This window comes from Odontesthes bonariensis, chromosome 12, assembly GCF_027942865.1.
Source record: "Odontesthes bonariensis isolate fOdoBon6 chromosome 12, fOdoBon6.hap1, whole genome shotgun sequence".
In the NCBI taxonomy this organism is placed as follows: Eukaryota; Metazoa; Chordata; class Actinopteri; order Atheriniformes; family Atherinopsidae; genus Odontesthes; species Odontesthes bonariensis.
Window position 1 is genome coordinate 22,941,495 of NC_134517.1, and position 19,748 is coordinate 22,961,242.

At 42.4% G+C, this 19,748-nt stretch overlaps 3 protein-coding genes across 12 annotated transcripts in view; all 3 read right to left on the reverse strand.

The window, feature by feature from the left end:
* tanc1b (tetratricopeptide repeat, ankyrin repeat and coiled-coil containing 1b) overlaps nt 1–1,106 on the reverse strand; it is a 90,394-nt gene extending 89,288 nt beyond the window's left edge. The window contains exon 1 of one of the 5 annotated variants that reach the window (XR_012772556.1): nt 939–1,106. The gene's annotated coding sequence lies outside the window, so the exon portion shown is untranslated. Of the gene's footprint in view, nt 1–607; nt 759–938 lie in introns of those variants that run through there. The other 4 variants (XM_075479744.1, XM_075479747.1, XM_075479745.1 and 1 more) reach the window with 4 other exon arrangements.
* A 3,243-nt stretch (nt 1,107–4,349) lies between these two features.
* On the reverse strand, nt 4,350–6,099 carry dap1b (death associated protein 1b). Of its 2 annotated transcripts, none has more exons than XM_075478721.1 (4): nt 5,944–6,099; nt 5,391–5,487; nt 5,204–5,267; nt 4,350–5,105 (listed from the first exon to the last, which is right to left on the reverse strand). In XM_075478721.1, the coding sequence occupies exons 1-4, from the start codon at nt 6,011–6,013 to the stop codon at nt 4,989–4,991; spliced, it is 348 nt and encodes a 115-aa protein (XP_075334836.1). In that variant the 5' UTR covers nt 6,014–6,099; the 3' UTR covers nt 4,350–4,988. The 2 variants fall into 2 exon arrangements, with proteins under 2 accessions (XP_075334836.1, XP_075334835.1); XM_075478720.1 differs by having other exon boundaries at nt 5,204–5,270; nt 5,944–6,096.
* A 2,066-nt stretch (nt 6,100–8,165) lies between these two features.
* Nucleotides 8,166–19,748, reverse strand: part of LOC142396723 (plakophilin-4-like) — a 68,903-nt gene continuing 57,320 nt past the window's right edge. For 4 of the 5 annotated variants that reach the window (XM_075479751.1, XM_075479750.1, XM_075479752.1 and 1 more), the window contains 11 exons: nt 19,186–19,369; nt 18,384–18,501; nt 17,487–17,678; nt 17,076–17,249; nt 16,647–16,797; nt 15,374–15,566; nt 14,855–14,939; nt 12,178–12,295; nt 11,949–12,089; nt 11,176–11,240; nt 8,166–9,207 (listed from right to left, as the gene is read on the reverse strand). In XM_075479751.1, the coding sequence (XP_075335866.1) occupies nt 8,962–9,207; nt 11,176–11,240; nt 11,949–12,089; nt 12,178–12,295; nt 14,855–14,939; nt 15,374–15,566; nt 16,647–16,797; nt 17,076–17,249; nt 17,487–17,678; nt 18,384–18,501; nt 19,186–19,369 (1,667 nt within the window). In that variant the 3' untranslated portion in view covers nt 8,166–8,961. The remainder of the gene's footprint in view (nt 9,208–11,175; nt 11,241–11,948; nt 12,090–12,177; nt 12,296–14,854; nt 14,940–15,373; nt 15,567–16,646; nt 16,798–17,075; nt 17,250–17,486; nt 17,679–18,383; nt 18,502–19,185; nt 19,370–19,748) is intronic. The other variant, XM_075479753.1, reaches the window with a different exon arrangement.

Consider the following 19,748-nt stretch of genomic DNA (forward strand, 5'->3'; position numbering starts at 1 on the left):
TTACTTGGGGCTAAATCTGAGGAGTCTTTTGTACCATGCTTTGGCAAAGAGATTTCATTTGGGCAGCAAGGTTTTGAGCCAATATGTAGCCCAAATGTTGTTGTTTTTACCCCCGACTACTCTGTAAAGACTGACCAATAGTCTCCATGCAAAACATACACAACATCAATGTACTTCGGCAAAAACCCATAACATTTGAGAGCCTGAAACCTTTCTAGCTTTTATCTTTGGGTTTTAACACTTCATTGAATGAAACCTGCAGTTTTGGAAATGATTATTTGTTTTTCAGTGATAATGCAGGATAAAACACTGTCTGATGACAGCTATACCAAAGGGATTCATTAGAGCACTTTACAGAGAAACTATAATACATTTACCGTCTGTATCTACTTTATTTTAAAAAGTTTTTCTTTAAAATCGATTAATCGAATAGACCGCTTCTTCTTCAATTAGGTTGACCGTTGTGAGAGAGAAAAAAATGGCGTGCCTTATAGTGTGAGGACTAATTAAAAAGGAAACTTTCTGTCAATGAGTTTGATAGCTTGAGTTCAGCGTAAGTCTGTGTGAACTAGCTAATGTCCAAAGCAAAAAGGAGCGGAAACGTTACCTGACGCACAGCCCGCTTCGACTTCGCTGCTTAGCTTAAAGTTCACCGAGCTTTGGTAGCGGTGAGTTTCCAAGCCAGCCGGGGAACCGCTTGGAAACAAGAGGGTGAACGACTCGGATAAACTTGAAAACAAAAACACACGGTTCGCTTAGCTGTCAACCCCGTTGCTTCCGTAAGCCGCTCCGTGGGCATGCCCCGACATTCCCCTCTACAAACTCCAATGAACAAGTGTAACATTTCTCATCCCTACTTTTCCTCCACGCGCAAACCGCCCTCTCTCCGCTCTAACTGCGCCCGTGTGTTTAACTTCCTCGTGCTTTAGAAGTCTTACCTTAGAAATGTCATGGATGTTAGGAGTAGCCGACTGCAAAAAAGTTCTCCCGGTCCTCTGAGCGTATCTCCACACAAACTCAGTCCCAGCTTAATTCACCAAGGTAGGCTACGGAACGGTGGACTCCTCCTCCTCCTCCTTCTTCTTCTTCTTCTTCTCCCCACATGAGGTCATCTGCAGGGAGGAACCTCAGAGCTCACAGAACAAACGACCCGTCCTCCCTCTTCCCTCTTTCCTCCGCTTCTCTGAGCATGCCTCATGGACATGACAGGATGCAGGAGATGCAAGCTGCAGATAACTCCCTCCCTGTTTTATTCAATTAGCCATCGAACTTTTGCCCTTTTTCTCCTCCAAGTTTATTCACATTCGCAGTCCCCTACAGGTAATCAACAACAACCCATTGCACAAACCACACGAACTGACCTTTACATGATGATTTGACTGTACTTGGAAATTGTAGACCTGTGAAACTCAAGCGTGAGATGCTTGTAAAAGTGAAAATGAACCTTGTGATGCACTTAGAGGCTTAGAAAAAGCTAGTTGTTGGACTCTGACCTGAGATTATTTTTTGTCATACAGAAAGCACTGCCTCTTTGTTTCCCCCAAAATAAGTCTAAGGACCGTTTGAGTCACTTATAGAGGAAAATGACCAAATCAGTCGTTAATTAGTTGATTTAGTTGGCTCAAAATTGAGCCGTGGATTCATTTAGACTACAGATATTGGAATCAGTCCTCTGATTATTAGATTGAAGAGGCCCAGTTGTTGTCTTTGATTGGCTAAACTGGGTTTTTACAGGAACATCCACGGGAGTCACATGAGGAGCAAATGATGCTGAACAGGATCTGGTAGCGGCTCCTGTTTTCTGTGTCCTACAGTTAGGAAATAAAAGGACAGCATCAGGGCGCCAGGATCCGAGGTCAGCCTACCGTGCTTACAAGGCCACCGTTGTACTCTACCCTGGCAAACAAATGGGCAGATATTGTTTTGCGGTGGAGGACACAGACATGACAAACACACGTCTGGAGCATGTTTCACACCTGTGAGGTCTTCAACGATCACACACTCCACAGTGTAAAGGTGTGTGTATAAGTAAACTCAACCCGACGGTGTTCGGGCTCCATTATTAGTTAGAAGTCGATACAGAACGCTCGTTTGAAGAAAAAGGGCCAGATTAGATTTTGAATATCTGATATTATTATATACACAGGTTGTCCATAATGTCTCTTTACAATTTAAAAAATGTATTACAAAAGCAAATGAACAGACAAATATGTGGAAATTGTTACAAAATGAGGAGTAGACATTGAAGTTTTTTTTTTTTAAACTAATTTAATGCACCTCTATGTGGGCACCATAAGTTGCACGAAGCACATCAAGATGTTCTTGATGTTCACTGTAGCACAGACTCATCAATGGTGGCAATGGAACCAGTGATCTTTGGCTTTAGGTCAGTGATGTCCCGCATCTTTGTTCGATACACGATATCTTTAACATAACCCGTAGAATGAAGTCCAGGGGAGTGATATCTGGTGAACGAGGTGATTCGTGGTCGTCCACTCCTGCCTTTATCCAACACTGCCCCTGTCTCCATACATTTCTTGTGCCATGCACGAATTGACGGGACGTGACCGGTGGAACTCTTCCATACTTAGTTCTGTAGTTTCTCTTGAGTCCGCGTATCCGATTTGTTTCAATAAACCATGACACACATTGTGCCTTTTCTTGGGGAGTAGCCATGTTTTAAACGGTTCATTTAACAGTTCCTCTTTCATCAACAGGATACCTGAAATACACAAATGCAATGTGATTAAAAACTTTGATAACTACTGAGTACATAGAACAAATCTAATTATATCTCATCAATTGCCTTTGTGATATATGTTTTAAATTGTAAAGAGACTTTACGGACAGCCTGTATATATACAGTACTGTCCAAAGGTCTTCAGACAGACCTCATTCCTTCATATTTTGCTTCCCAGAAGCCAGACTTTCTTGTAATATTTCATAGTGGTCCTGCACAGTAGTTCTCAAAGCTTTCTAAAGGTTCTTCATAGTTTTCCTTTGGACATTGGCTTCCTTTTCTCTCATTTTCAGTTCAGTTCTTGTACCTTCTCATTTCCGGAGCTCTATGGGTATTTTTTTTTTCATTGTTGAGGCACTGAACACTGACCCATCAATCATTCAAACATGAAAGAAAAAAAGGGATAAACTCGAGATGGAATACAGGAAGAAAAAAGGAGAAAACTGTTCAAAGGAGAAAATAGATGAAGTTTACACAGAAATGAAAAGAGGAATGTGGGAAAGTAAAGACACGTGAGAACAGATCAGTGAAGAAGTATAGATGGATCACAAACATAAAACTATATTTTTTCTCCGTACATTACTCATTTGTCTCGATTTTCTGTGTCATTTCCTAAATATTATTTTGTTTTTTCTTTGTCTTTGCCTTTACCGTCAGCTTTCCTCGGATTCGAGCCACAGTCAGACTCTGCCCCCTAGTGCTCCGAGCCGTGTTCTTCCTCTTGCCAAATATTCGTTCATATTGAATCTGCAGGGGTCAAAATGAGGAAAAAGAAAAGGATGAACATCAAACTGCCTTGTAGAAAAGGCAAAATAGAATGACTTGCATACAAGAAATACTATTAAGAATACATGACAATATGTGTAAAGAAATGAAAAAATGTGCGAAAGAAATCTGAAAAGGTCATTGTTGTTATGTTTTGTCATTTATCTTTATATTTTCACTTTTATTTTGAAGGTTTCTTACACTTTGACATCTTTATGGCACTCCTGTCATTTCCACGTTACAAGCAACCTGCTGCAAAGACACAGAACTTGTTCCCACTTCTTTAATTGCATTTACCAAGAATATCAAAAAGGAAAAATGGTTCAACTGGAATCAAACAGTAATTTTTTGCACCAATAAGGCACTTTCCAAAGAGCTACTTGCTGAAAAACTTAGTTCTCCGGAGTGTGTTTGTCCTGGGCAGTTGGACGACAAAAGTACCAGAAACAAAGAAAAAGAACCCCATCTACAGCAGATGAACAGGATCTGAAAGTTGTGTTCTTAGAAAGAAAAATTCCTGCTGTGCTGAAGAATGAAATGTGTTCAAGTGTCGTCCCCAAAGCTTGTTAGAATTGTACAAACTGCTTCTGCATTTCCATTTACGTTTTAGAGAAATTTCAATAAAACTTTGGAGCCATTTTCAGTTTTCCTTGAAACATGAGGGGTGGCTTAAACTTTTACATGTTACAATATATAATTCACCCCCCCCCCCCAAAAAAAATAAAAAATAATAAGCGAACGTGCAGTTTTTTCCCCCTCCCCCCCTTTACGTCAGTATGCTTTGGGACACACTTGCACAGGTGTGCGATATTTAGCAACTATGCCACTTTTGTTGCAGTCTCAACAGATCATGATGCAATAAATACATGCAGTAAAAAATAAAATAAGGTTGTGCATGTGCATTGTAACACTCATTGGGGTCCAGGCAGCTTTGTGTTGAGACATTTAAGATCCTTTGGCTTTTTAAAATCTGAATCCCATGTTTAGAAACGGTGATTTGCTGCCATCTAGTGGCCATTTGTTATATGCAAAAAGAAATAATCGGAATCAGAGACATTGATGCCATGCAATTCTTTTTTTTTTTTATAAATCTTACGCAACTGCCAAGCAATACAGAGAACATTTTCCTTAACAAAAACAAAAAGACAGTTTTAAGCCTCACCTACATCCCCTCAACCCATCACTTGAAACTTACTTTAACCCAAGTGCCATCTGTCCCACCCCCAATCAGCTGGTAAATACAACTACAACATTTCTGATAATAGCAAAGATGCATCGAATGCCATTTTATAGCATTCTCAACAAAAGCAAGCGGAGCTCCAAAGATGCTACTTTTTTTTTTTCCGAAGTAAACAGAGCTTGATCAAAACCTCCAACCACCATCAACACCTTGCAAACAAAATGTCAGTTCCCTCGTGGATGCAACACTTCGCGTTTCACAGCCGACTGAACACAGCTGCCTCCGGGGTGCTCTCAGACAGGTTCACCACTTCCTGGGCTGCTGGATGAGGAAGGTCCGTGAGCAGTGAGGTTTCTCCACCGCGGGGCGTATCCTGCTGTGCCGCACGCTCACTGGCGTCTCTGGAAAGTCGTGGCTCAGCTGCAAAAATGTGGAGAGAGCGAGAGAGAGATTTATCATCCACAAAACTTCGGAGGCCCTGGAAGGAACTCTGCGTGGTCGAGGGAACCTATGTTTACCTTGTCGAGAGTTCCTGCCAGGAGGAGGCCAACTTGTTGCATCCTGTTGGGGGTGGAGAGTGACCTGCTGCACAGGTTTGAAAAAGAAAAATAAATAATAATAAGGGTTTCACAAGTCAAATAGAAAACAAGCAAAAAAAATAAAACACACACAAACTCTTTAGTTTTGTTGTAGACGCAGGCATACCTCAGTTTCTCAGACCTCTTGGTCTCCTTCTCCTGAGTCCCATGGGTGACACCCTCCTCCAAGCTTTTCTTGGCCACCCGCTTACCTCCTGCCTTCACTGCTCACAGGAAGAAAACACACAAATTAGCTCTGGATTTTTACAAGATGGGAGCAAACTCCTGTAATTTTCAGCAACAACAACAACAACACACACCAAAATTGACAGCAGTCTTGGTAAACAGCCCCCCACCACCCCCACGTACGTGCACGCCCACAAAAGCAAGAACAGACCTGATTTTGAACAAAGGCATGATTAAATCCCGACTGGCTCCTTTAGGTTTGCTCACAGTAACCAGAAAAAACACAAAAACACTTGCAAGAAGTTACACAACTGCAACGCGCTTCGCTAAAAATCTTTAAAGTTCTTGGTGGAAACCTGCAACGGTTCAGAGGCTCGACCGTGCGTGTGTGTGAAGAAGTGGAAAAACAACAACGCTTCGGCGAAAACGGATAAAATAGTAAACAATAATTAGTAGAAAAAAAAAAGTCGAGATAAGGGTGAAAAGCAGTTTACCTGCTGGAGGGTGACCGCCTTTCAGCAAAGGACTCTCCTTCCCTCCGCATTTTGAGAGCTGTTGCACCATTTTTCGCAGACTTTTCCGCAGCAGAGAGATTCGGCAGCACGAAAAAACAAAAACACGTCGACGAACGCCCACTCCGTTGTTTTTTATGCTCGAGCACAGATGACGTCTCAGCGAGGGGTGCAGGAAGTCCGCGCCCACGGACACGCCCGCAATCTCTTCACCGACGCTGAAAACCCGGAAGAGGAGAGCAGCAAACTGGAAACAGCTGCGGAAAGTCTCATGCAACCCAGCAGAGTTTGTGTTGGTGTCTTAGAACTGTTATCCTGTGCGCCATTGTGGTTCTAAAGTAGCAAAAAACCAAACAAAAAAACCCCCTGCAAAAATCTATCATATTTCTTTTTTGAAAAGAAAACAAATTGTTTTAGACATTCAGACATTCTGTCCTGCCAGATAAGGCATGTTATTATTTCTAATAATGATGAAACTAACAATGACTCAGTTTTATTTGAGGGTCTGGTTTGAAACTTTGTAAACTTTTGGGCTTAAATGTCATCGAGTCAGCATTTTTATCCCGTTAGTCACTCGTGTAAGAAATTTTGTTTCCGCTCCACCACAACTGTCTGCGGCACACAAACATTAAAGTTCCTCATCTCGCGAGGCTTGTCGACCCAATGAGCCCAACAGGTGCAAAAAAATCAAGGCTGCTAATCAAAGACAAATGAAAACACCTGTTGAGGTGCCAGTCTGGATGATTCACTGCACTTGGGAGCAGATTCTTTAAAAGAAAAAATCATTTTTAAAGCCCATTTTACATCGAGTCCCAGTCATTTTTTGTTACACAAAGGGAGATTTACAAGTTTCAAAGGAGATGTGGAATTATTTCACAAGCTGTCAACATTTTTCGATCTTAGTGAGATGTCAGTGACATGCTTTGGTCAAAATAACACAGAGACGGTACAGCGGAATCCCCTTTTCTGTCTGTTGATCTTAACTTTTTATTAAAGCGGCCCATTCCATGGCGCGGAGACTCCTCCTCAGTTCTGTGCACGCCACTGGGAGGCCAAGTAGAGGGAGTATGTACATTTTTGTATCAGCTGGGGCAAACATTTGATGCCTCCAGTCCTGAAGCTGGATTTTCAGGCAGTTCAGGGGCAGTTTATCTTGTGTTGACTACCTTTTTGTGAGGGCTTTGTCACTCTGCAGACCAAAATATATAAGTCCATGCCAATTGAAAGTAAAGTTTGGGTGATAATATACCATAAAATAGCCCCTGGTGTGATAAAGGCCGTCCGGTTTGTTGAGAAAAACAAACCCCATAGGGTAAAAATCTTCTTTCAAGGCCTTTATCACTTAAGGTTTGTAAATCAAAGGGTTTCACGTGACTTTAAGAGAAAAACTGTATACATTTTTAGTTCATTCTTATACATTTTTTTTGGGGGGGGGCTTTTTTTATGCAGTAAAGGGCCGTCCAACACAAGACTCGAACCGGGGCCGACTGCAGCAAGGACTGTTGCCTCTATAAAATGGGGCGTCTGCACAACCCACTACACCACCGACCACCCCATTCTTATACAATTTAAATAGTTGTGATATTACATCTAGAATTGGAACCAGAAATTCTGTTTCAGGTTCATTTTGCATTTTGGGTGTACTTCTTTAGTCCAGACTTTTGATTAATGTTGATTTATGTATCACTCCCACTATTTTCCACTTCAAAATGATTTAACTTTGGCCGAGTAACTGGTTCAATGTGATCTTATGTAGATCTTTTTAACCCAGTTAAAAGTCTGGACCGTTAGACCTATTAGGCAGAAGGTTATCTTTAATAGCTCCTGCCTGTGCACTGCTATAGTTCAGCCTCAAGATTTAGAACTCAAGTGTTTTTTTCTTTAAACAAGATTCCTCTTTCCCCACCTCTGTTCGGGTCAGGTGTAAGATCAGAGTCCTTTAAGGATCATTTAGGTAAGGACTCGGTGTTCTGCTCCGGGGAGCAGCAGTGCGGTTTTATAACGCACATTCACGTTAAACCCATGGATCAAAGCTCACCTCCCTCCACTCGTGGCTGTGCAAATACGACCAAATGAAAAAATTTTTGCCCAAACCGAAGGACAACGCCACACAAGCCCCTCTCTTCTCTTGTTAAAGCTGGTGTGCCTAAAACATGTCAGTGAACAGGAATCTTGTGAAAAGGATGTGACAACAACACAGCCGGTTTAAAAAACAAAACTGACCTTTTATTATGTTAACATGGTTGTTACGATGCCGTCTCTGCCCACATAGTTGTATATTCATATATCTTTAGAGCTCTAACATGGCACAAGTTCTCTTTTTTTAAACCAGTGCTGACGTGGTAACCAGGTAACATGTTTTTTGTTTTTTTTCTGTATTTACAATAAAATGAAAGAAATGTACAAGACTCCATGGCATTACACAGTTTCAACATTACGTACAGATACAATTTGATCCCTCTGTACAATCTAACATCATTAGTTAACTATTCTTTCTCATTTTTTTTTTTTTTTTTTTTTTTACAGATGAGTTCATGATCCATTTTGGCTTCCGCACATACATACCCCCCCCCACACACATCTCAACTCTTACCGCAGACCTTCATTCACATGACTCACACCACGCTATCACAGCTAAGAGTTCCTTAAAAGAAAAGAAAACCGCCGTCTACACACAACAGGACGCGCGTCCTCTCGCTGTAGCGTCCCAACATCGTCACCCCGGCGCTATTCCACCTTTCTAAATGAAAAATAGTCATCTTAAAAAAACATTCCGTGATTTCCCTCTTTGGCACACATCCCGTCTTTCCATCTGCTACCATTCAGCCGAGCCCCTCTTCATACACGCACACCCCCTTTAGAACAAACACACTTATAAAGCCAAGTTCATGAAAAATGTTGTTGCCTCCTGTGCGCTCTTCTTCCTTTGCCGCAGGGTGAACACGCTCCTCCTAGTGCCTTGAAATGAGAATCGGGGAGGAAGGAAGAGGCATCTCCGGCCTATACCCAGGAGTCAGGAGAGCCCGGGTACTGCTCTGCCCTGTAAGAAGGCCTCTGTGTGCTGGCGTAATAGTCCACATAGTTGGTGGTGGATTTCAGTCCGAGAGGCTGGGAGCTGTAGTCCACTGTTGGAGGGTAAGTGATGACCTCCTCTAAGTAGCTGTCGTCATAGCCGTGAGGGTGCTGCAGGTACATTCTGTACGTATCGTAGTTCCTCCTGCCCGGATCGTCTGTGTAATACACAGGCTGCAAAAATAAGAGAGGGGTGGCTGTGATTAAGTGATCTGAAAGATTTTTATGAAATCCACAGTACACCCTCTTTTAATTCCAAGCTTATACATATCTGGATATAATAAAAAGTTATCTGTTATCTATTTAATAGCTTGTCAAACCAACTTTAGCAGAAGTAACTTGCACTGGTTCAAGAGACTTGTGGGGATTTGTGGATTTTCCATCTATATCGCGACTAGACGTTCACGGAGCCACTGCAACACCTTGGTGACTTCGCATTTGACTCAATATCCTTTTGGTATACAGAGGAGTTCACGGTCAACACTACGACTACGAGGTGAGTTCACCTCCAAGGGGAACGTGCTGGGACGTTCACTCCGGGGGAGATTGAAAACTGCCTTGAATGATTTCAGTTTGTGAATAATGTCTCTTACTGTTGAATAATGGACTGATGTCTTTCCTCGTTGGGATTACAACACACACCTGAATGCTCCAAACCAACAAACTGACCAAACTTTCTTAATTATTTTTTTTTTTTAAACAGAGCTGCTCACACTCGCTGATGATAAATAACCAACTGGATTTGATTAGCAGCACCTGGGTGCTACTTATCTTCATAATTCCTATGGAAGCAATACGGATGTACTCACATTTACACACACTGTTTCTGCATTTTGTCTTAGTTCTTGATCAGTAAAGAAGGACGCAGTTTAATAGTCATGTGTTGTTGTTCATATGAGGTTGTATTTCCTTCATTTTAAGACCTTGAAAGTACCAGATGATTCTTAGTATGTCCTGATGCAATTAAAAGAGGGTGCGCTTTCTTTTTCACATGGTTGTAAGAACAATAATTTAAGATATTTTAAACTGCTGTGCAGCTAATTTACAATCTACAGGGCACATCAATGCACCACATCAAAACACAGAAGAACATTTTGGGAAATCGATCAATCAATTTGTATGTAGTAGCGACAGAACACGGCAAAGCTACCTCTGTGAACCTCTGTGCCTACAGTACAAGCACCTCTGAAGCCCAAACTGTGAGCTTTTAGCTCAGGTTTAACCTTCACAAAAGTAAATGGGAAAATCAGTCATCTGTGTTTCTTTTTCATTTGTGGCACAGGTCTGCTGTGTGCCCAGTAATCTCACAATGACATCATCAATATTACAAACTACCTTGGCAAAACAAATCAAATAAGAAAAATGTTATGAAATATTTTCAATTAGTGTTACTTGAGTGCTTCTGCCACCACTAGCAAAGCACAAAAGTTGTACACCTTAAAGAAAACTTTCTATTGAATGGTAATAAAACACAACCGCACATACCTACGTCCCTGCAACTTCAGCAGAATGCGTTTTTGTCTATCTGGATGTTCTATCAGTAAGTTAATCAATCATCTTTCGGCCCACGCAGAGAGCAGCTTAACGGTAAACAGTTTAAATCTACAAGATGGATGGATGGATGTTGCTCTGAAATAAATAGCGTAATGACTTAACTGGTCTAAATGTGATGATATGAAGGACAAAAGAAAACTCTCCTCTCTCCTGCCTTCTCCTCTCGGTGCCAGTTATCTGAATAGGCACACATGGATGTGTCTAACAGTGACAGGTTCCTGAGACGCACCCGGGCCTTCCCAATCCCAGCAGTCACATTCACTCTGGCTCAAACAATAGCTGATGTGCTCGGTTTTTTTGCAGCATCGTGAGTGGAATATGCGTCAGACTCTTTGTATTAGACAAGCGAGGTAGACGAGCTGGTCTTTCTTGCCAGTTTCGTACTGTGGGAAGGGATCTCAAACAAGGATCTAAGACAAAAGGGTATCAAAAAGCTAAAAAAGAAACTGGAGAATTAAATAATCTAACCAGCACACACTAAAAATAGTACAATCTCACTTGCTACCTTTGCAGGGTTGAATCATTGAGGTGAGAACACAGAAGGTGTGAGACCCAACCAGAATTTGACACGAGTGTTATTATATTCACCTGTGTTCTTCTGGGCTCCTCCCTTGTGGGCGATGAGTAGTAATATGGAGACGGTTTTCCAGACCCTGGAAACAAAATGACAATAAAGCGAGTGATGCGGTGAATGAAATGGTGGGATTTTACGCGCCTCATTTCATATCAGTGGAAAACGTCTGCACATTCCCAAAAGGCAAACGTCTGTATTTATACAGAGAAGGATCAAAAAGTGCTGCGCCATGCCGAAGAGAAATAACACCAAATAATAGACTTGGCCGATGCTGCTCTGTTGTTTACATAACCCATGGGGTGGGTATTTTCATTGGCACTATATCAAACCGGTGGAATCCAGAGGCTCAATTTCCACCTCCCCACGTAACACATGCATTGTTGAGGCCGCGGCTCATTTTGTCTGCTCTGTCCTCCCCCTGCTCCAGCCAACCAGTGTAGGCTGGCGAGAGCTCCCGTCTGGCTGTAGTATGTCTGGGTGCCCACTCACTGCCTCTTTCTGCAAGCTATGACTTGGACCTGATAACAAGGGCGCCATTGTCAAGTGTCAGTTCGTGGCTGGTTGGTCCACTTTACCACTACAGCAGAAAAACAGCTCTGAAGTGCTCTGAAGTTAAGCTGACTATCTGTCTCAGGTCTGGCAGGCTTTGGTGGAAGCGATAAAAGAATTGTCTTGGCAGGGAGAGGAAACTGGCCAGGGGATGAAGAAGATAATGCCCTTCCTAGAAATGACCAGAGAGTAGTCTGGTGCAGATAGTGGGTATGTTCATCAGCTTTCAGATGAGTACCTGTATACTGTTTTCTATGAATACTGCTGTCTCCTTGGTAATTATAAAATTGCATAGTTGATGGAGCTCTCTGATAACCTCTGATGGAGTCTCTACGCTCTTTGGTGCCCAGCACTGCAGGAGACGACGTGGCACTGGCAGCTGCAGAGAGAGAAACACAAATCAGACTTAAATTCCAGAGGTTTTCCTGTTTGACTGATGCCGTCTGTTTGCTGCTAACTGAGCTTACCAGGGTGGCTGACTGGAGACATCTGAATGTTATTGGTGGGGAGAGTGGGCTGGGACTTGAATCTGTCCCGTTCGAGCGTTGATACTGGGGTGATGAAATGGTTTTGGTTCCATCCATCCTATTGGGCCAACACAGAGGGAGGAGGGTGGTGGTTTAGATTATGCCAACAGTGCTGAATGTTAAAAATACATCTGTGGTGTTTGTGTGGGTCTACAGTAAGTCCAAAACGGTTAAGAGGTACAGTTCTCAATATTTAAACTTTCTTCACGATTTGTATTGACAAGTCATATGCAATAATATCAATAAAAAAATACACGTTATACAGTTTATTTTACAGTAAATCTTAATGTTGTAATGTTGTCTGTAGTGTATTTCCCATTAGCTGTGATATGAAGCACTAAAGTAATCTTCTGGAGTGCGTTGCTTCAGTCTCTCCTTGTTTCACACCCTACGCCCAGTAGATGGAGATGATCGGGACTTTTTCATGATCATAAACCCGCAACTTCACCAACAGAGTCAAGCAAAGTAAATGTGCAAATATCAGTGCGCTTAGGAAGAAGTCAGAAGCCCATAACTGCATGCTTTAAACACTTCTCTTGTGTTGCTTTAACTGCAAATTCTAATCAGCAGTCATACAGTTTAAAGGTTGGGTAGGGGATCTTTTTCTGGAACATTTTTTTACATATTGCTTGAAATACTCTTCACACCCCCATTGCAACCAATTAATTAAAAGTTTTGACATTAATATGAAAAGTTTTAGTGGCCTCTAGAACGTACAATCTAGGAAAAACAGTATCCAATCATTGTGAACGGACCGTTCACAATGATTGGATACTGATGCCGTCTATCAAACTGCAATCTGCTCCCCCCCCCCCCCTCCTTCCCCCTGTGCGCGTACCCTGCTCCGTGAACGAATTACGCGTGCCCAGGAGCTTGGCAGGAAGCTAAACTAGAGCCAGCTTGGCTAGCACCTAGCATTATTAAACGTATAGTTAGCATATACTAAATACTAAATACTGCAGCAATTGATGTTTGCTGTCAGAACAGCGCTCGTGCACCTTCGTGCTCGTGCTCATTCATGTACTCTAGAGGCGTGCCTTCGGGGGGAAAGTGAAGAAAAGGGTTGGGACTTTTTACCTCTGTACAGTGCACAGTGAAAATGAGTACACCCCTGTTGAAAAGTAACATTTTGAACAATATTTTAATACACACACAAGTTATTCCCAAAACGTGCATAGAGTAAGTTTAATACAACATCTGTTCAGCTTACAACAGAAAAGAAAGGTCAATAATATAACTTAAATGACATATTTGTCCATTTTTGTGAAATTATGCTAAAGCAAATTTGTTCATCTTGGTGTCATCAGATCACAGGACATGGTTCCAGCAATCCATATCCTTAGTTTGTTTGTCTCTGATGAGACAATGATAAACAAATTTGCTTTCGATGGTGTCAAGCATGTGTGGTGGTAAAAAGTGATTTGTACAAAGAAAAGTGCCCCATGCTTAAAGTCAAGCATAGTAGTGGGAGTGACATGGTTTGGGGCTGTATGGATGCCATCAACAGTAGGAAGCTGAATTTCACCAAAAGAAACATGCTTGTCAACATGTACTGTGACTACTGAAGCAGATCATGATACTCTCCATAGGATTTCAGTCAAATCTCACACACGTCTCTTTTAGCCTGGTGCAGACTCAAAATGTAAAATTTCAATGTAAGGCAAGGATGAAACGCACAACGATGACCTCCCTTTTAATGCCTTTCATTTCATGACATTTCTCAGGGAGTTTAACATAGGGGTGTACTCACTTTTGCACCAGCATAATTTCACAAAAATGGACAAATATGTCATTTAAGTTATATTATTGACCTTTCTTTTCTGTTGTAAGCTCAACAGATGTTGTATTAAACTTACTCTATGCACGTTTTGGGAATAACTTGTGTGTGTATTAAAATATTGTTCAAAATGTTACTTTTCAACAGGGGTGTACTCATTTTCACTGTGCACTGTATTTTCAAAATGCTGACTAGGAAATCTAAATTCTAATTTGGGACTTATATATGTAACAGTTTTTAATGTTAGCCTCTAAAAACTTAAACAAAATGCAAAGCACCAAGTTTGTGTAACCTACATGCAAAAATGACGAGACTTTTGACTGGTTTATAACCGGTTCATACTTCACTGTTCCTATTTGTGGCGCAGTTTGGTGCCCAAATTGGGCAATTTCAATGCATAACTCGCAATGAGACCACACCTAAAAGATGGATCAGAACCAACTGTCTGTGGATGAAGCCAGGCAAGATGCTGTATGCGCTCACATACTGTGAAATTGTCCTTCATCGGTTATTGGGAGTAACTTATGTACGAATTCATGTTGTAACTTATGTTTAAATTTATGTCTGAATGGGAGCTCTGAGCTGTGGGACAGATCTCATATAAGACACACTCTGTGGAAAGGGGGGGTTAGAGGAGTCCAGTGGTAAACCCTGCTCCTTGAAACTGGCTACTATGAAAAGAGCTGTAAATTCATGATTGAAAGTGAAGTTTTAGTAGTGTGTCTCACGCCACAGGCCTTTCATTAAGGCTGCAGGGAATTGTATCAGCGTGAAAAAGGGCATGGCATTTCTCCTTTAATGACTATAACTGGCCAATATAATCAATCCCAATGTTCTTACCTTTTTATAGATAGTACGAAGGTCCCTGTACTGCCACAGTGTGTTCAGCACCTGAGCTGCAGCTTTCACCACCTTCATAGAGTATCTGGAAAACAGTCAAAACCATTGATATGTATTTCCGAGTATTCCTACTTTCCTTTAACCTGATTTTAAGTCACACGGTGAATACTACAGGACAGCGTGATTTATGAAGTGTGTCCTCCGTGTATTTTATCCTGGAACATTACCGAATATATAGCAGGCTAGAAATAGCCGCTGTGCCATTATTCCACAGAGATAGAAAACCTCGGTGCACACTACCACCTTGCCTGCGGCTGTGACCTCAACTCCAAGCATTTAAAATGTGACTGTGTTTGATAAAAACTACTGTCCACTGTCTACGACAGTCTATAAGCCGAGCCACCAGCCACTTATAAGGCTGAGGACTCTGTGTGTGTGTGTGTGTGTTTTATAGGAGTCCAACTGAGCATGTGCAAAGAAAAAAAGGGATTCAAACAAATACATGCTCCTGTAGCACACCTGTCTCCTCTGCCCTTGGTGATGTTGACCAGCTTCTCGATGCCGCCCGTGTCGGCCAAGGCCTTTGCATTCTCCATGTTTTTGCTGGTGACCTCGTGCAGGGTGCAACAGATGGCTGCCACGGTCTCATCTGACAGCAGGGTGGTGTTTCCCCCGGGGAGGCGGTTTACCAGGTCCCTCATCGCGTACTTCCCTGAGTGGGAGGAGAGAAGGGAAGTGAGACGTGCAGCTAATGCATAATGACACCCTGCACTACATGTTTGTGGGCAGGACTCCAGGCACTGAGATAAGTGGTGGAAGTGGCCACACATAAAGGAATTTGGTGCATTTTTTTACATGTTACATAATGTTTAAGTAAATGTATTCCCCTGCTGACCTCGACAGCCTGATTTGGCTTCTATATTAGGAACGATACATTCATCCTGCTTGAACCTGCAGTGTGCGAGGCAGTTTTCCTAAATGACATTGTGCCTCAGCTCAGCTGAGGCTGCAGTACTAAGTGAAACACACACACACACACCCTAAGAGCCGCTTAAACCACCACTAAAACCTTTTTTTTTTTTTTACACCTCTGCTTGCAGGCATCAGGCATACCAAACAGCTCATTAATTCTCAGGAAATTGGACTGTTTCATGAAACACAGCAGACTACAGTGAGATTATTGAACAGATAAGTGTTGGAAGTTTATATATGCTCATCATGGACATGAATGCCATCACCATATTTGGCTTTTTGGCCATCTATTGCACACATTTCAAGTCTTTGTGGGTTTTCTAAAATCAAAAGAGTTCCAAGAGTATGCCTACAAGGTCAAACATACAAACTCAGTCACCCTATTATTTGTTTGAATGTCCCATAGAACATTGCTTGAAGTGAAGCCTTCTCATTAGTCTGCTTTCTCCACTGATTTGGAATCGCTGTCATGTTGGACTTTCAGCTCATGGCAGAGCTGTGTTTTTGTTTTTTTATTGCTCACCACTATCCAAACCGATTTCCTCTCACCTCAGGCTTTCAGTACGAGCCTTTATCAAGAGCCTGACAAAGTAGCTGCAACTCCTAATAACTTTATACACAAATGCACAATGATATTGGAATCTGTAGTTGCTCAGGGGTGGCTTCAAAATGTATTCCAGAAAAAAATTTCAGATCTACACCGAGCTTTTGGAATTTAGTAGTTACCGTCTGGATATTGTCCATAATGAGCATCTGTATACTTTAGACTGTGTATTCAGGCCTGTTTAAAAAAAAAAAAAGAAACAGTGTTTCTCCTGACCTATAAGCTCTTTGTTCCTGACGTCCAGTGCCATGTTTCTCAGAGCAGTGGCAACCGAACACACCACCCTGTCGTTGTCCATCCGCAGCAGCTCCACCAGGATGGGTAGTCCTTTTTCTTTACGCACTGCTGCACGAATGTATGCTGCAAACTATACACATAGAAAAACATTAAAACTTTATGAGGAGTCTCTGTGCCTCACAGGAAAATGGATGGTCTAGAGATGCATATATTAGCTTGTGCGATTTCAGGCGTAAAACTGACATTAGCCTGTACTGATACGGATGAGGTGAGCTGTTAAATCCTTTTAAACCAGTCGAACTGATGCTTTGTCTCCAAAGTATCACATTTAACAGTCTACAGAAGAAAAAACCCAAACAGAATGTTTGTTTATAAGCGTGCACGGATATATAAATATTTGTACTGTACCTTCCAGTTTCCAGCTGACAGATTCTGAAGGGACCCTGCTGAACCCTCCAGAGTGGCAGGATTGGAGCTCTCAGCCAGCAGTGTTAAGTACGGTTTAACCACCGCGGGGTGCCATAGCATCTCTGCCCCCTTTGGAGACTTGGAAAAGCCAGGGATAGGCCCGACGCCGTCCCACTGAACAAACACAGTATTAAGTCAGACTCTATAAAAGGCTGGACCTTCGGCGCGCTCTCATAAAAACGATTTTATGGAAATCGTGTGGCACAAACAGACTGTGTGGTGTTCTTTGTGAGGTCTGTACCACTTTTTCTTCTTTAGAATAAACTGAGTTGGCCTCTTTGTTTTACAGTACCACACAAACATTTTTCCAATTTGAATTGTGCAATATTTCGGTTAACAGACCACACTCACCGAGTCTTCCTGCAAGCTGTTTTTCTTCTTCTTCTTCTTTCGGCCCCAGCAGCTGGAATCCACTTCTTTACTGGGCGACTCTCTGCCCAATAAGCCGTCCAGCTCCTGCCCACCAATCAGTCGAGACGGCATCATCTCCAGCTCCAGACGATACGACAGGTTCCTCAGAGTGCAAATACAATTCTCCACAATCTGGCAGGCGCAAGAGGAAAAGGGTTTTTTCGGGTGGTTCGTAATAACGATGGCTTTCAAAATCATGACAAAAAGCAGCACGACAACCAGCTGTGTGAAGCATTCCATCTACAGTTAATATGGAGGACACAGACCTTTAACGCTCCTTCTTACAATGATAGGAATTGGTTAAGGATATGGTTAGAAAATATCTGGTCCAGAACAAATGGATTTTATCATACGCTGTATGAGTTTTGTATGGGTTTGCCTCATAGAATGTCAATGAGCATGTGTGTGTGTGTGTGTGTGTGTGTGTGTGTGTGTGTGTGTGTGTGAGAGATTGGAAACCATCTCCACATTACAGATGATCCATTTGACTTTTCAAGTCTGTGACAGAGCAGAGATTCATGTTTGGAAGAGGTGAATTATTTTCTACTGCAAGCATTCAAAATATATTCATATCCCAAACAGCATGTTGATGATCAACGCCCAAACAGAGCGTCCACTGTTGTGCACGTGATGGTGCCTTGGGTTACAAAGTGCGAGAAACAGTTGCTGCTTACTGCTGCGAGAGTAATTCAGACACAGGGAACAAAATGATTCAAACAGGGTATGTAGGATTTCTCTAAAGTGACTCTTATTGTCTGGCTACATATTCTCCTCTCGGCTCAGAGTGTGTGCTTGTGTGTGCGTGCATTGGTGGGTGGGAGTGTGTGTGTGGCGTACCTTGCTGTCGAAGTCAGAGGTGTTTACACAGGCTTTGATGACGTAGAGCAGTGAGTCAACCAGACCTTCACAAATGCGCATCTGTTTTCTGGCCTCCTCGCCGGCTGAACTCAGGTTCCTTTTAAAACCCGCGCGCACACAAAAACACAAGCACACACGCGCACGTTAGCCAAATGACAGCTGTGTCTGTGTCTAACTTGAAAGTGTAATGTGGGTTGTTGCCATTCCCACACACCATCTATAATGCATGAGGTGAACATGTGTGTGGTCTGACTGAGGCAATAACAGTACTTTGGTGGGTAAATAAGGAGCCATCAACCACACCTATGCATGTTCACAGGCAAAGAGCTGCACAGATACTCAGTTCAACTAGCTGCCACCAGTCAAAGCGTGAGCTCCGAGGTCTTCTGAGCAAGAAGTCCAAGGAGAGAAGCTAGAATTATTACACGATCTTTGACTGATTTTTGACTTTGAAACAGGGATGGCTTTAAAAAAAAAAAAGAGACAAGACAGATGGAAATTTTAGCCACATAACTAAATTATTCCGAGTCAACTCCCAGCGGTCATGCAGCGGCAGACATCATCCTGATTCTGTCAAAACATGTAAATGCGTCTCTTTATTGTCCTTCCAAACGACTGAAGTTTTTTTTTCTCTGTGCACGTCTGCGATGAGTCACTTTTTCGAAGTCAACATGGCTATTTCCAAAGGAGCCACAGCATGAGCTCATCCTCTGCCAGATGTCATAGCAGTAAACCTCCACAGTGTGGTGCTAGTGCCCAGTGTGATCATCAGGTGGTTTACCTCAGACAGCCAGTGGTGTTTCTCAACACGAGGGAGGAGTGAAACTTCAGCTTGTGGTCGTCGTCGAAGGTGGAGCTGCTCCATCCAGAGTGAGGGATGATCACAGTGTTGGTCAGTGTCGATAAGGCATCCCGGATGATTGTCATCTTGACGGCGTCACAAGACGAAAGGTTCCACAGCACCCCTGAGGAGGAAGCCACACAAATTCACGCGCACTGAGGAACAGGTCAGCCGTCATATTAAGTCACGGCAATCCAAAAGGAGGGGGGGGGGGACGACTTACAAAAGGTTCAGTATGTGCGGATGTGACCGTGAACAAATGAATACAATCAAGCAGACAATGACATGCACACAAAGCGCCTGAGAGAAAATACTCCTCCACAGCTCCGGCATCAAGGCATCAATTTGCATCAAATTTCATCTGGGGTTGATATCCTCAAGGCACAGATTATTACTTGAGAAAAGAAAAAGGATGAGCAGAGATCCATATGGCTCAACCATTCCAAATTAAACATAAATAATGTAAAGTCTTCAGAAATGATGCCATCATTTCCCTGTGTTCA

Excerpts from the sequence above, each read along its gene's own strand:
- dap1b (XM_075478720.1), bottom strand. The coding sequence starts at position 6,013 with ATGGTGCAACAGCTCTCAAAATGCGGAGGGAAGGAGAGTCCTTTGCTG. Across the intron at positions 5,488-5,943 it reads AGGCGGTCACCCTCCAGCAG|TGAAGGCAGGAGGTAAGCGG; the intron begins GTAAACTGCTTT and ends TCCTGTGAGCAG. Across the intron at positions 5,271-5,390 it reads AAGAGGTCTGAGAAACTGAG|CAGGTCACTCTCCACCCCCA; the intron begins GTATGCCTGCGT and ends AAACCTGTGCAG.